Here is a 17,869-nt window from a genome sequence, read left to right as displayed (position 1 = left end):
CAGACAGACAGACAGACAGGAACATAGACAGACAGACAGGAACATATATAGACAGATAGACAAGAACAAAGACAGACAGACAGACAGACAGACAGACAGACAGACAGACAGACAGGAACACAGACAGACAGACAGATAGACAGACAGACAGACAGACAGACAGACAGACAGACAGACAGACATGAACATAGACAGACAGGAACACATATACACACACAGGAAAACAGACACACAGACAGACAGGAACATAGACAGACAGACAGACACAGACAGATACAAAGGAACATAGACAGACAGGAACACGGAGAGACGGACAAGAACACAGACAGACAGACATACAGGAACACAGACAGACAGACAGACAGACAGACAGACAGACAGACAGACAGACAGACAGACAGGCAGGCAGGCAGACAGACATACAGGAACACAGACAGACAGACAGACAGACAGACAGACAGACAGACAGGAACATAGACAGACAGACAGACAGACACAGACAGATACACAGGAACATATAAATAAATGAACACAGACAGACAGACATACAGGAACACAGACAGACAGACAGACAGACAGACAGACAGACAGACAGACAGACAGACAGACAGACAGGAACACAGACAGACAGATATACAGGAACACAGACAGACACACAGACAGGAACACAGACAGACAGATATAGAGGAACATAGACAGACTACATTCTCTCTATTCTGACCTTCTCAGTAGACAGTAGATAAAACATGATGTATTATGGGTACTAGAACATGAAGACAGACTACATCCTCTCTATTCTGACCTCCTCTGTAGACAGTAGATAAAACATGATGTATTATGGGTACTAGAACATGAAGACAGACTACATCCTCTCTATTCTGACCTTTTCACTTAAATAATCATTGAATCATGAGATTCATACAGTATATATTTTTAAGGAAAGTGTTTTCACTTAAATCAATGAAATACATGCAGTTGTTCAACTCACCCCTCTCTCTTGTGACATTGTCTGTAGACAGAGCAGATAAAATATGATGTATTATGGGTAATAGAACATGAAGACAGGTACAAAGACAGACAGACAGACAGACAGGAACATAGACAGACAGACAGACAGACAGACAGACAGACATACAGACAGACAGACAGGAACATAGACAGACAGGAACACAGAGAGACGGACAAGAACACAGACAGACAGACATACAGGAACACAGACAGACAGACAGACAGACAGACAGACAGGAACACAGACAGACAGGAACACAGACAGACAGATATACAGGAACACAGACAGACAGGAACACATACAGACAGACAGGAACACAGAAAGACCGACAGGAACACAGACAGGCAGATATAGAGGAACATAGACAGACAGGAAAACAGACACACAGACAGGAACACAGACAGACAGATATAGAGGAACATAGACAGACAACCAGGAACATAGAAATACAGACATACAGGAACACATACAGACAGACAGGAAATAGACAGACAGATATATAGGAACATAGACAGACAGTCAGACAGACAGACAGACAGACAGACAGACAGACAGACAGACAGGAAAATAGATAGACAGGTACACAGACAGACAGACAGACAGACAGACAGACAGACAGACAGACAGACAGACAGACAGACAGAAAGGAAAATAAATAGACAGGTACACGGAGAGACGGACAAGAACACAGACAGACAGACATACAGGAACACAGACAGACAGACAGACAGACAGGCAGGCAGACAGACATGAACATAGACAGATAGACAGACATGAACATAGACAGACAGGAACACATACACACACACAGGAAAACAGACAGACAGTTATATAGGAACATAGACAGACTACATTCTCTCTATTCTGACCTTCTCAGTAGACAGTAGATAAAACATGATGTATTATGGGTGCTAGAACATAAAGACAGACTACATCCTCTCTATTCTGACCTTCTCTGTAGACAGTAGATAAAACATGATGTATTATGGGTACTAGAACATGAAGACAGACTACATCCTCTCTATTCTGACCTCCTCTGTAGACAGTAGATAAAACATGATGTATTATGGGTACTAGAACATGAAGACAGACTACATCCTCTCTATTCTGACCTCCTCTGTAGACAGTATATAAAACATGATGTATTATGGGTACTAGAACATAAAGACAGACTACATCCTCTCTATTCTGACCTTCTCAGTAGACAGTAGATAAAACATGATGTATTATGGGTACTAGAACATAAAGACAGACTACATCCTCTCTATTCTGACCTTCTCAGTAGACAGTAGATAAAACATGATGTATTATGGGTACTAGAACATAAAGACAGACTACATCCTCTCTATTCTGACCTCCTCTGTAGACAGTAGATAAAACATGATGTATTATGGGTACTAGAACATGAAGACAGACTACATCCTCTCTATTCTGACCGTTTCACTTAAATAATAATTGAATCATGAGATTCATACAGTATATATTTTTAAGGAAAGTCTTTTCACTTAAATCAATGAAATACATGCAGTTGTTCAACTCACCCCTCTCTCTTGTGACATTGTCTGTAGACAGAGCAGATAAAATATGATGTATTAAGGGTAATAGAACATGAAGACAGGTACAAAGACAGACAGACAGACAGACAGACAGACAGACAGACAGACAGACAGACAGACAGACAGACAGGAACACAGACAGACGGACAAGAACACAGACAGACAGACAGACAGACAGACAGACAGGAACACAGACAGACAGGAACACAGACAGACAGGAACACATACAGACAGACAGGAACACAGACAGACCGACAGTAACACAGACAGGCAGATATAGAGGAACATAGACAGACAGGAACACAGACAGACAGAAAGGAACACAGACACACAGACAGGAACACAGACAGACAGATATAGAGGAACATAGACAGACAACCAGGAACATAGAAATACAGACATACAGGAACACATACAGACAGACAGGAAATAGACAGACAGATATATAGGAACATAGACAGACAGACAGACAGACAGACAGACAGACAGACAGACAGACAGACAGACAGACAGACAGACAGACAGACAGGAAAATAGATAGACAGGTACACAGACAGACAGACAGACAGACAGACAGGAACATAGACAGACGGACAGGAACACAGACAGACAGACAGACAGACAGACAGACAGACAGACAGACAGGAAAAATAGATAGACAGGTACACAGACAGACAGACAGACAGACAGACAGACAGGCAGACAGACAGACAGAAAGGAAAATAAATAGACAGGTACACGGAGAGACGGAAAAGAACACAGACAGACAGACATACAGGAACACAGACAGACAGACAGACAGACAGACAGACAGACAGACAGAAAGGAAAATAAATAGACAGGTACACGGAGAGACGGACAAGAACACAGACAGACAGACATACAGGAACACAGACAGACAGACAGACAGACAGGCAGGCAGACAGACATGAACATAGACAGATAGACAGACATGAACATAGACAGACAGGAACACATACACACACACAGGAAAACAGACAGACAGTTATATAGGAACATAGACAGACTACATTCTCTCTATTCTGACCTTCTCAGTAGACAGTAGATAAAACATGATGTATTATGGGTGCTAGAACATAAAGACAGACTACATCCTCTCTATTCTGACCTTCTCTGTAGACAGTAGATAAAACATGATGTATTATGGGTACTAGAACATGAAGACAGACTACATCCTCTCTATTCTGACCTCCTCTGTAGACAGTAGATAAAACATGATGTATTATGGGTACTAGAACATGAAGACAGACTACATCCTCTCTATTCTGACCTCCTCTGTAGACAGTATATAAAACATGATGTATTATGGGTACTAGAACATAAAGACAGACTACATCCTCTCTATTCTGACCTTCTCAGTAGACAGTAGATAAAACATGATGTATTATGGGTACTAGAACATAAAGACAGACTACATCCTCTCTATTCTGACCTTCTCAGTAGACAGTAGATAAAACATGATGTATTATGGGTACTAGAACATAAAGACAGACTACATCCTCTCTATTCTGACCTCCTCTGTAGACAGTAGATAAAACATGATGTATTATGGGTACTAGAACATGAAGACAGACTACATCCTCTCTATTCTGACCGTTTCACTTAAATAATAATTGAATCATGAGATTCATACAGTATATATTTTTAAGGAAAGTCTTTTCACTTAAATCAATGAAATACATGCAGTTGTTCAACTCACCCCTCTCTCTTGTGACATTGTCTGTAGACAGAGCAGATAAAATATGATGTATTAAGGGTAATAGAACATGAAGACAGGTACAAAGACAGACAGACAGACAGACAGACAGACAGACAGACAGACAGACAGACAGACAGGAACACAGACAGACGGACAAGAACACAGACAGACAGACAGACAGACAGACAGACAGGAACACAGACAGACAGGAACACAGACAGACAGGAACACATACAGACAGACAGGAACACAGACAGACCGACAGTAACACAGACAGGCAGATATAGAGGAACATAGACAGACAGGAACACAGACAGACAGAAAGGAACACAGACACATAGACAGGAACACAGACAGACAGATATAGAGGAACATAGACAGACAACCAGGAACATAGAAATACAGACATACAGGAACACATACAGACAGACAGGAAATAGACAGACAGATATATAGGAACATAGACAGACAGACAGACAGACAGACAGACAGACAGACAGACAGACAGACAGACAGACAGACAGACAGGAAAATAGATAGACAGGTACACAGACAGACAGACAGACAGACAGACAGGAACATAGACAGACGGACAGGAACACAGACAGACAGACAGACAGACAGACAGACAGACAGACAGGAAAAATAGATAGACAGGTACACAGACAGACAGACAGACAGACAGACAGACAGGCAGACAGACAGACAGAAAGGAAAATAAATAGACAGGTACACGGAGAGACGGAAAAGAACACAGACAGACAGACATACAGGAACACAGACAGACAGACAGACAGACAGACAGACAGACAGACAGAAAGGAAAATAAATAGACAGGTACACGGAGAGACGGACAAGAACACAGACAGACAGACATACAGGAACACAGACAGACAGACAGACAGACAGGCAGGCAGACAGACATGAACATAGACAGATAGACAGACATGAACATAGACAGACAGGAACACATACACACACACAGGAAAACAGACAGACAGTTATATAGGAACATAGACAGACTACATTCTCTCTATTCTGACCTTCTCAGTAGACAGTAGATAAAACATGATGTATTATGGGTGCTAGAACATAAAGACAGACTACATCCTCTCTATTCTGACCTTCTCTGTAGACAGTAGATAAAACATGATGTATTATGGGTACTAGAACATGAAGACAGACTACATCCTCTCTATTCTGACCTCCTCTGTAGACAGTAGATAAAACATGATGTATTATGGGTACTAGAACATGAAGACAGACTACATCCTCTCTATTCTGACCTCCTCTGTAGACAGTATATAAAACATGATGTATTATGGGTACTAGAACATAAAGACAGACTACATCCTCTCTATTCTGACCTTCTCAGTAGACAGTAGATAAAACATGATGTATTATGGGTACTAGAACATAAAGACAGACTACATCCTCTCTATTCTGACCTTCTCAGTAGACAGTAGATAAAACATGATGTATTATGGGTACTAGAACATAAAGACAGACTACATCCTCTCTATTCTGACCTCCTCTGTAGACAGTAGATAAAACATGATGTATTATGGGTACTAGAACATGAAGACAGACTACATCCTCTCTATTCTGACCGTTTCACTTAAATAATAATTGAATCATGAGATTCATACAGTATATATTTTTAAGGAAAGTCTTTTCACTTAAATCAATAAATACATGCAGTTGTTCAACTCACCCCTCTCTCTTGTGACATTGTCTTGTGACATTGTCAGACAGGAACACAGACAGACAGATATAGAGGAACATAGACAGACAACCAGGAACATAGAAATACAGACAGTCAGACAGACAGACAGACAGACAGACAGACAGACAGACAGACAGACAGACAGACAGACAGACAGACAGACAGACAGACAGTCAGACAGACAGACAGACAGTCAGACAGACAGACAGACAGACAGCAGACAGACAGAAAGGAAAATAAATAGACAGGTACATAGACAGACAGACACACTACTTACTCAGCTCTCCTTGTAGTCCATCTGGTGTAAACATTAAACAAAGATAGTGAGATAGTGATAATTAAATAATCATTGAATCAAGAGATATATACACTACATGACCAAAAGTATGTGGACACCTGCTATTATCTAACAGTAGGTAGATACACTACATGACCAAAAGTATGTGGACACCTGCTCATTGAACATCTCATTCCAAAATCATGTGCATTAATATGGAGTTGGTCCCCCTTTGCTGCTATAACAGCCTCCGCTATTCTGGGAAGGCTTTCCACTAGATGATGGAACATTGCTGTGGGGACTTGCTTCCATTCAGCCACAAGAGCATTAGTGAGGTCTCCCTCTCTCTCTTCTCTCAGAGGGCCTGAACCCTAGGACCATTTCTCAGGACAATCTGGCCTGATGACTCCTTGCTGTCCCCAGTCCACCTGGTTGTGCTGCTGCTCCAGTTTCAACTGTTCTGCCTGCGGCTATGGAACCCTGACCTGTTCACCGGACGTGCTACCTGTCCCAGATCTGGTGTTGTCAACTCTCTAGAGACAGCAGGAGCGGTAGAGATACTCTGAATGACCGGCTATGAAAAGCCAACTGACATTTACTCCTGAGGTGCTGACCTGTTGCACTCTCTACAACCACTGTGATTATTATTATTTGACCCTGCTGGTCATCTATGAACATTTGAACATCTTGGCCACGTTCTGTTATAATCTCCACCTGGCACAGCCTGAAGAGGGCTGGCCACCCTTCATAGCCTGGTTCCCCTGGTCTCCACTGTACAGCCAGTAGAGAGGACTGGTCACCTCTCATAGCCTGGTTCCTCTCTAGGTTTCTTCCTAGGTTCCTGCCTTTCTAGGGAGTATTTCCTAGGCACCGTGCTTCAACATCTGCATTGCTTGCTGTTTGGGGTTTTAGGCTGGGTTTCTGTTCAGCACTTTGTGACATCGGCTGATGTAAAAAGGGATTCATAAATACATTTGATTGATCAGTTGATGGAAGTTGGAACATAGACAGACAGACAGACAGACATGAACATAGACAGATAGACAGACATGAACATAGACAGACAAGAACACACACACAGGAAAACAGACAGACAGATATATAGGAAATACATGCAGTTGTTCAACTCACCCCTCTCAATTTTGACGTTGTCTGTAGACAGAAGATAAAACATGATGTATTATGGGTAATAGAACATGAAGACAGGTACATAGACAGACAGACAGACAGGAACATAGACAGACAGGAACACAGAGAGACGGACAAGAACACAGACAGACAGACAGACAGACAGACAGACAGACAGACAGACAGACAGACAGACAGGAACACAGACAGACATATATACAGGAACATAGACAGACAGGAACAGAGACAGACAGACAGGAACACAGACAGACAGATATAGAGGAACATAGACAGACAAACAGGAACATAGAAATACAGACATACAGGAATACAGACAGACAGACGGGAACATAGACAGACAGATATATAGGAACATAGACAGACAGACAGACAGACAGACAGACAGACAGACAGGCAGGCAGGCAGACAGACAGACATGAACATAGATGGACAGGAACACATACACACACACAGGAAAACAGACAGACAGATATATAGGAACATAGACAGACAGACAGACAGACAGACAGACAGACAGGAACATAGACAGACAGACAGGAACATATATAGACAGATAGACAAGAACAAAGACAGACAGACAGACAGACAGACAGACAGACAGACAGACAGACAGACAGACAGACAGACAGACAGACAGACAGACAGACAGACAGACATGAACATAGACAGACAGGAACACATATACACACACAGGAAAACAGACACACAGACAGACAGGAACATAGACAGACAGACAGACACAGACAGATACACAGGAACATAGACAGACAGGAACACGGAGAGACGGACAAGAACACAGACAGACAGACATACAGGAACACAGACAGACAGACAGACAGATAGACAGACATGAACATAGACAGACAGGAACACATACACACACACAGGAAAACAGACAGACAGATATATAGGAACATGAAGACAGACTACATCCTCTCTATTCTGACCTTCTCAGTAGACAGTAGATAAAACATGATGTATTATGGGTACTAGAACATGAAGACAGACTACATCCTCTCTATTCTGACCGTTACACTTAAATAATTATTGAATCATGAGATTCATACAGTATATATTTTTAAGGAAAGTGTTTTCACTTAAATCAATGAAATACATGCAGTTGTTCAACTCACCCCTCTCTCTTGTGACATTGTCTGTAGACAGAACAGATAAAATATGATGTATTATGGGTATTAGAACATGAAGACAGGAACATAGACAGACAGGAACACAGAGAGACGGACAAGAACACAGACAGACAGACATACAGGAACACAGACAGACAGACAGACAGACAGACAGACAGACAGACAGACAGACAGACAGACAGACAGACAGACAGAAAGGAAAATAAATAGACCGGTACATAGACAGACAGGAAGATAGACAGGTACATAGACAGACACACTACTTACTCAGCTCTCCTTGTAGTCCATCTGGTGTAAACATTAAATAAAGATAGTGAGATAGTGATAATTAAATAATCATTGAATCAAGAGATATATACACTACATGACCAAAAGTATGTGGACACCTGCTAATTGAACATCTCATTCCAAAATCATGGGCATTAATATGGAGTTGGTCCCCCTTTGCTGCTATAACAGCCTCCACTATTCTGGGAAGGCTTTCCACTAGATGATGGAGCATTGCTGTTGGGACTTGCTTCCATTCAGCCACAAGAGCATGAGTGAGGTCTCCCTCTCTCTCTTCTCTCAGAGGAACTGAGCCCTAGGACCATGCCTCAGGACAATCTGGCCTGATGACTCCTTGCTGTCCCCAGTCCACCTGGTTGTGCTGCTGCTCCAGTTTCAACTGTTCTGCCTGCGGCTATGGAACCCTGACCTGTTCACCGGACGTGCTACCTGTCCCAGACCTGGTGTCAACTCTCTAGAGACAGCAGGAGAGGTAGAGATACTCTGAATGATCGGCTATGAAAAGCCAACTGACATTAACTCCTGAGGTGCTGACCTGTTGCACTCTCTACAACCACTGTGATTATTATTATTTGACCCTGCTGGTCATCTATGAACATTTGAACATCTTGGCCACGTTCTGTTATAATCTCCACCTGGCACAGCCTGAAGAGGGCTGGCCACCCCTCATAGCCTGGTTCCTCTGGTCTCCACTGTACAGCCAGTAGAGGACTGGTCACGCCTCAGAGACTGGTTCCTCTCTACACAGTAAAGACAGTAGAGGACTGGTCACCCCTCAGAGCCTGGTTCCTTTCTACACAGTACAGCCAGTAGAGGACTGGTCACCTCTCATAGCCTGGTTCCTCTCTAGCTTTCTTCCTAGGTTCCTGCCTTTCTAGGGAGTTTTTCCTAGGCACCGTGCTTCTACATCTGCATTGCTTGCTGTTTGGGGTTTTAGGCTGGGTTTCTGTACAGCACTTTGTGACATCGGCTGATGTAAAAAGGGATTCATAAATACATTTGATTGATCAGTTGATGCTGGGCGATTAGAACTAAGGGGCCTGAACCATGAAAAACAGCCCCAGACCATTATTACTCCTCCATCAAACTTTACAGTTGACACTATGCATTGGGGAAGGTAGTGTTCTCCTGGCATCTGTCAAACCCAGATGGTGAAGCGTGAGTCATCACTCCTGAGAACGTATTTCCACTAGTCCAGAGTTCAATGGCGGCGAGCTTTACACCACTCCAGGAGACGCTTGGCATTGAGCATGGTGATCTTAGGCTTGTGTGCGGCTGCTTGTCCACGGAAAACCATTTCATGAAGCTCCAGACAAACAGTTATTGTGTTGACGTTCCTTCCAGAGGCAGTTTGGAACTCTGAAGTGAGTGTTGCAACCGAGGACAGACGAGGTTTACGCCCTTCAACACTTGGCGGTCCCATTCTGTGAGATTCTGTGGCCTACCACTAAACAACTGAGACATTTTTGCTCCTAGATGTTTCCACTCCACAATAACAGCACTTACACTTGACCGGGGCAGCTCTAGCAGTGCAGAAACTTGACGAACTGACTTGATGGAAGTTGGAACATAGACAGACAGACATGAACATAGACAGATAGACAGACATGAACATAGACAGACAAGAACACACACAAAGGAAAACAGACAGACAGATATATAGGAAATACATGCAGTTGTAAAACTCACCCCTCTCAATTTTGACGTTGTCTGTAGACAGAAGATAAAACATGATGTATTATGGGTAATAGAACATGAAGACAGGTACATAGACAGACAGACAGACAGGAACATAGACAGACAGGAACACAGAGAGACGGAAAAGAACACAGACAGACAGACAGACAGACAGACAGACAGACAGACAGACAGACAGATAGACAGACAGACAGGAACACAGACAGACAGACAGGAACACACACAGACAGATATACAGGAACATAGACAGACAGGAACAGAGACAGACAGACAGGAACACAGACAGACAGATATAGAGGAACATAGACAGACAAACAGGAACATAGAAATACAGACATACAGGAACACAGACAGACAGACGGGAACATAGACAGACAGATATATAGGAACATAGACAGACAGACAGACAGACAGACAGACAGACAGACAGACAGACAGACAGACAGACAGACAGACAGATAGACAGACAGAAATGAACATAGACAGACAGGAACACATACACACACACAAGAAAACAGACACACAGATATATAGAAACATAGACAGACAGACAGACAGGAACATAGACAGACAGGAACACAGAGAGACGGACAAGAACACACACAGACAGACAGACAGACAGACAGACAGACAGACAGACAGACAGACAGACAGACAGACAGACAGACAGACAGACAGACAGACAGACATGAACGTAGACAGATAGACAGACATGAACATAGACAGACATGAACAAAGACAGACAGACAGACAGCTAGACATACAGGAACACACACAGACAGACAGACAGACAGACAGACAGACAGACAGACAGACAGACAGACAGACAGACAGACAGACAGACAGATAGACAGATAGACACACATGAACATAGACAGACAGGAACACATACGAACACACAGAAAAACAGACAGACAGATATATAGGAACATAGACAGACTACATTCTCTCTATTCTGACCTTCTCAGTAGACAGTAGATAAAAAATGATGTATTATGGGTACTAGAACATGAAGACAGACTACATCCTCTCTATTCTGACCTCCTCTGTAGACAGTAGATAAAACATGATGTATTATGGGTACTAGAACATGAACACAGGCTACATCCTCTCTATTCTGACCTCCTCTGTAGACAGTAGATAAAACATGATGTATTATGGGTACTAGAACATGAAGACAGACTACATCCTCTCTATTCTGACCTTTTCACTTAAATAATCATTGAATCATGAGAATCATACAGTATATATTTTCAAGGAAAGTGTTTTCACTTAAATCAATGAAATAAAGTGCAGTTGTTCAACTCACCCCTCTCTCTTGTGACATTGTCTGTGGACAGAAGATAAAACATGATGTATTATGGGTACTAGAACATGAAGACAGGTACATAGACAGACAGCAAGACAGACAGGAACATAGATAGACAGACAGACAGACAGACAGACAGACAGACAGACAGACAGACAGACAGACAGACAGACAGACAGACAGACAGACAGACAGACAGACAGACAGACAGACAGGAACATAGATAGAAAAACAGGAACATAGATAGACAGACAGACAGGAACACAGACAGACAGACAGACAGGAACACAGACAGACAGGAACACAGACAGACAGACAGACAGAGACAGACAGACAGAGACAGACAGACAGACAGACAGACAGACAGACAGACAGACAGACAGACAGATAGACAGACAGAAAGGATCATAGATACACAGACAGACAGGAACACAGACAGACAGACAGACAGACAGACAGACAGACAGACAGACAGACAGACAGACAGACAGACAGACAGACAGACAGACAGACAGACAGACAGACAGGCAGACAGGCAGACAGACAGGAACATAGATCAAAGATAGACGGACAGACAAACAAACAGGTACATAGACAGACAAACAGACAGGAACATAGACAGACAGACACACACTACTTACTCAGCTGTTCTTGTCGTTCATCTGGTGTAAAAATTAAATAAAGATAGTGAGATAGTGATAATTAAATAATCATTGAATCATGAGATTTAAACACTACATGACCAAAAGTATGTGGACACCTGCTCATTGAACATCTCATTCCAAAATCATGGGCATTAATATGGAGTTGGTCCCCCTTTGCTGCTATAACAGCCTCCACAATTCTGGGAAGGCTTTCCATTTGATGATGGAATGTTGTTGTGGGGACTTGCTTCCATTCAGCCACAAGAGCATTATTGAGTTCTCCCTCTCTCTCTTCTCTCAGAGGACCTGAGCCCTAGGACCATGCCTCAGGACTACCTGACATGATGACTCCTTGCTGTCCCCAGTCCACCTGGCCGTGCTGCTGCTCCAGTTTCAACTGTTCTACCTGTGATTATTATTATTATTTGACCATGCTGGTCATCTATGAACATTTGAACATCTTGGCCATGTTCTGTTATAATCTCCACCCGACACAGCCGGAAGAGGACTGGCCACCCCTCACAGCCTGGTTACTCTCTAGGTTTATAATCTCCACCCGGCACAGCCAGAAGAGGACTGGCCACCCCTCATAGCCGGGGTCCTCTCTAGGTTTCTTCCTAGGTTTTGGCATTTCTAGGGAGTTTTTCCTAGCCACCGTGCTTCTACACCTGCATTGCTTGTTGTTTGGGGTTTTAGGCTGGGTTTCTGTACAGCACTTTGAGATATCAGCTGATGTACGAAGGGCTATATAAATACATTTGATTTGATTTCACCTGAATAATGATTGAATCATGAGATTCATACAGTATATATTTTTAATGAAAGTGTTTTCACTTAAATCAATGAAATACATGCAGTTGTGCAACTCACCCCTCTCCATTTTGACGTTTTCTGTAGACAGAGCAGATAAAATATGATGTATTATGGGTATTAGAACATGAAGACAGAGACTGGGACAGACAGACAGACAGACAGACAGACAGACAGACAGACAGACAGACAGACAGACAGACAGACAGACAGACAGACAGACAGACAGACAGACAGACAGACAGACAGACAGAGACAGACAGACAGTGCAGACACACACACCACTTACTCAGCTCTCCTTGTAGTCCATCTGGTGTAAAAATGAAATAAAGATAGTGAGATAGTGATAATTAAATAATCATTGAATCAAGAGATATATACACTACATGATTAAAAGTATGTGGAGACCTGCTCATTGAACATCTCATTCCAAAATCTTGGGCATTAATATGGAGTTGGTCCCCCTTTGCTGCTATAACAGCCTCCACTATTCTGGGAAGGCTTTCCACTGCTGTGGGGACTTGCTTCCATTCAGCCACAAGAGCATTATTGAGGACTCCCTCTCTCTCTCTCTTCTCTCAGAGGACCTGAGCCCTAGGACCATGCCTCAGGACTATCTGGCATGATGACTCCTTGCTGTCCCCAGTCCACCTGGTCGTGCTAAGCATCAATATAGAGACAAAGTAGAGTCGCAATTCAACGGCTCAGACATGAGGTATGTGGCAGGGTCTACGGTCAATCACGGATTACAAAAAGAAAGCCAGCCAACCCGCCGGCCCGCTACCACAACCTGTGGGCTCTCCTTCACCGTGGCCAACGTGAGTCAAACATTTAAACGTGTTAACCCTCGCAGGGCTGCAGGCCCAGACGGCATCCCCAGCCGGGCCCTCAGAGCATGCGCAGACCAGCTGGCTGGTGTGTTTACGGAAATGTAATCCAAGATGGCGTAGCAGTAGGACGTATTGTCGTGTCGTGTCCCTTGTATATATCGTTTGTTTTCGTTTTTTTTCTTCACATATCTTTAAAACTTTTTGCTGAACCTCAACTTCTTCTAAATACTCTCCTGCAACCCGCCTCACCCAACGTAGCTATTTTTCCTAAAGTATTTATATTTACTTCGGACCTGGAACCCCTCAACTGAAGCTAGCCAACTAACTACCAGCTTCAGCAAAACATTGCTAGCGGTCTTCAGCTAACCGGTCATCAGCTAACCTTTAGCTCGGAAAGCTCTCGCCAGTTCGAACAACGCGACTCTAACCAGAGCATAACGGACCTATTTATTATTTTATTTTTATTTTTCATCCCCGGATTCCCATCGCAAACGGAACATTTTGAGCTCCTGGGCTACAATATCCAGACCCACGACCGGTCCATCAATGTCACCGCATGAAGAGGAATAAACAAGACTCCCCCCATCGCGACGTCCCCAAAGGCTAACTCTCTAGCCCTTGCTATCTCCTTGCTTGCAAATTCGGCCTGCTAACTGCTAGCTTGTTTAGCCCGGTCCGCTAACTGCTACCGTGTTTAGCACCGTCTACTAACTGTTAGCTTGTTAGCACAGGCCTGCTAACCGTCTGAATCGCCGCGTCCCAAACACTCTCTGAACCCATATTTACTTCTATCCCTTTTCGATTTTTAATTTGTTTATACCTTCCGGTAACCTGCCTCACCCAATGTGATACGGAACCGCTATTATCTTTACATTTTTAGAACACACTCAAGAACCTCCAGAAGCTAACCAGCTAACTGGCTACAAGCTATTTAGTCATTGTTAGTTTTCTAACCTGGATAACACTCGCCAGTCCAGCTTCCCTGCCCCATCCACCGCTGCCCCTTGGACACTGATCACTTGGCTACATAGCTGATGCATGCTGGACTGTCCATTAATCACGGTAATCCATTCTGCTTGTTTATGTTTTATCTGTCGGCCCCAGCCGCACTTAGGCTCTGCGTGTAGTTAATCCGACCCTCTCTGCCTAATCAATCGCCATTCTACCTGCTGTTGTTGTGCTAGCTGATTAGCTGTTGTCTCACCTACTGTTTTAGCTAGCTCTCCCAATTCAACACCTGTGATTACTGTATGCAACGCTGTATGTCTCTCTCAAATGTCAATATGCCTTGTATACTGTTGTGCAGGTTAGTTATCATTGTTTTAGTTTACAATGGAGCCCCTAGTTCCACTCTTTATACCCCTGATACCTCCTTTGTCCCACCCCCCACACATGCGGTGACCTCACCCATTACAACCAGCATGTCCAGAGATACAACCTCTCTCATCATCACCCAGTGCCTGGGCTTACCTCCGCTGTACCCGCACCCCACCATACCCCTGTTTGCGCATTATGCCCTGAATATATTCTACCATGCCCAGAAACCTGCTCCTCTTATTCTCTGTCCCCAACGCCCTAGGCGACCAGTTTTGATAGCCTTCAGCCGCACCCTCATACTACTCCTTCTCTGTTCCGCGGGTGATGTGGAGGTAAACCCAGGCCCTGCATGTCCCCAGGCACCCTCATTTGTTGACTTCTGTGATCGAAAAAGCCTTGGTTTCATGCATGTCAACATCAGAAGCCTCCTCCCTAAGTTAGTCTTACTCACTGCTCTAGCACACTCTGCTAACCCTGATGTCCTTGCCGTGTCTGAATCCTGGCTCAGGAAGGCCACCAAAAATTCTGAGATTTCCATACCCAACTATAACATCTTCCGTCAAGATAGAACTGCCAAAGGGGGAGGAGTTGCAGTCTACTGCAGAGATAGCCTGCAAAGTAATGTCATACTTTCCAGGTCCATACCCAAACAGTTCGAACTACTAATTTTGAAAATTACTCTCTCCAGAAATAAGTCTCTCACTGTTGCCGCCTGCTACCGACCCCTCTCAGCTCCCAGCTGTGCCCTGGACACCATTTGTGAATTGATCGCCCCCCATCTAGCTTCAGAGTTTGTTCTGTTAGGTGACCTAAACTGGGATATGCTTAACACCCCGGCAGTCCTACAATCTAAGCTAGATGCCCTCAATCTCACTCAAATCATCAAGGAACCCACCAGGTACAACCCTAACTCTGTAAACAAGGGCACCCTCATTGACGTCATCCTGACCAACTGGCCCTCCAAATACACCTCCGCTGTCTTCAACCAGGATCTCAGCGATCACTGCCTCATTGCCTGTATCCGCTACGGAGCCGCAGTCAAACGACCACCCCTCATCACTGTCAACCGCTCCCTAAAACACTTCTGTGAGCAGGCCTTTCTAATCGACCTGGCCCGGGTATCCTGGAAGGACATTGACCTCATCCCGTCAGTTGAGGATGCCTGGTCTTTCTTTAAAAGTAACTTCCTCACCATTTTAGATAAGCATGCTCCGTTCAAAAAATGCAGAACTAAGAACAGATATAGCCCCTGGTTCACTCCAGACCTGACTGCCCTCGACCAGCACAAAAACATCCTGTGGCGGACTGCACTAACATCGAATAGTCCCCGCGATATGCAACTGTTCAGGGAAGTCAGGAACCAATACACACAGTCAGTCAGGAAAGCTAAAGCCAACTTCTTCAGGCAGAAGTTTGCATCCTGTAGCTCCAACTCCAAAAAGTTCTGGGACACTGTGAAGTCCATGGAGAACAAGAGCACCTCCTCCCAGCTGCCCACTGCACTGAGGCTAGGTAACACGGTCACCACCGATAAATCCATGATTATCGAAAACTTCAACAAGCATTTCTCAACGGCTGGCCATGCCTTCCGCCTGGCTACTCCAACCTCGGCCAACAGCCCCCCCCCCCCCCGCAGCTACTCGCCCAAGCCTCTCCAGGTTCTCCTTTACCCAAATCCAGATAGCAGATGTTCTGAAAGAGCTGCAAAACCTGGACCCGTACAAATCAGCTGGGCTTGACAATCTGGAACCTCTATTCCTGAAACTATCCGCCGCCATTGTCGCAACCCCTATTACCAGCCTGTTCAACCTCTCTTTCATATCGTCTGAGATCCCCAAGGATTGGAAAGCTGCCGCAGTCATCCCCCTCTTCAAAGGGGGCGACACCCTGGACCCAAACTGTTACAGACCTATATCCATCCTGCCCTGCCTATCTAAGGTCTTCGAAAGCCAAGTCAACAAACAGGTCACTGACCATCTTGAATCCCACCGTACCTTCTCCGCTGTGCAATCTGGTTTCCGAGCCGGTCACGGGTGTACCTCAGCCACGCTCAAGGTACTAAACGATATCATAACCGCCATCGATAAAAGACAGTACTGTGCAGCCGTCTTCATAGACCTTGCCAAGGCTTTCGACTCTGTCAATCACCGTATTCTTATCGGCAGACTCAGTAGCCTCGGTTTTTCGGATGACTGCCTTGCCTGGTTCACCAATTACTTTGCAGACAGAGTTCAGTGTGTCAAATCGGAGGGCATGCTGTCCGGTCCTCTGGCAGTCTCTATGGGGGTGCCACAGGGTTCAATTCTCGGGCCGACTCTTTTCTCTGTATATATCAATGATGTTTCTCATGCTGCGGGCGATTCCCTGATCCACCTCTACGCAGACGAC

The 17,869-nt window shown here is 44.2% G+C and overlaps 1 protein-coding gene across 1 annotated transcript in view; it reads right to left on the bottom strand.

Moving 5' to 3' along the window:
- LOC110515190 (butyrophilin-like protein 10) overlaps window positions 1–17,869 on the bottom strand; it is a 138,387-nt gene that overhangs the window by 57,012 nt on the left and 63,506 nt on the right. The window contains exons 5-8 of the mRNA XM_090185650.1: window positions 13,624–13,644; window positions 13,395–13,415; window positions 8,853–8,873; window positions 8,571–8,591 (exon numbers count right to left, since the gene is read on the bottom strand). Of these exons, the coding sequence (XP_090041776.1) occupies window positions 8,571–8,591; window positions 8,853–8,873; window positions 13,395–13,415; window positions 13,624–13,644 (84 nt within the window). The remainder of the gene's footprint in view (window positions 1–8,570; window positions 8,592–8,852; window positions 8,874–13,394; window positions 13,416–13,623; window positions 13,645–17,869) is intronic.

This window comes from Oncorhynchus mykiss, chromosome 9, assembly GCF_057628025.1.
Source record: "Oncorhynchus mykiss isolate SJ-2025 chromosome 9, ASM5762802v1, whole genome shotgun sequence".
Classification (NCBI taxonomy): Eukaryota; Metazoa; Chordata; class Actinopteri; order Salmoniformes; family Salmonidae; genus Oncorhynchus; species Oncorhynchus mykiss.
The sequence above is the reverse complement of the archived record's forward strand: the minus strand, read 5'-3'. Positions and strand labels throughout refer to the sequence as shown.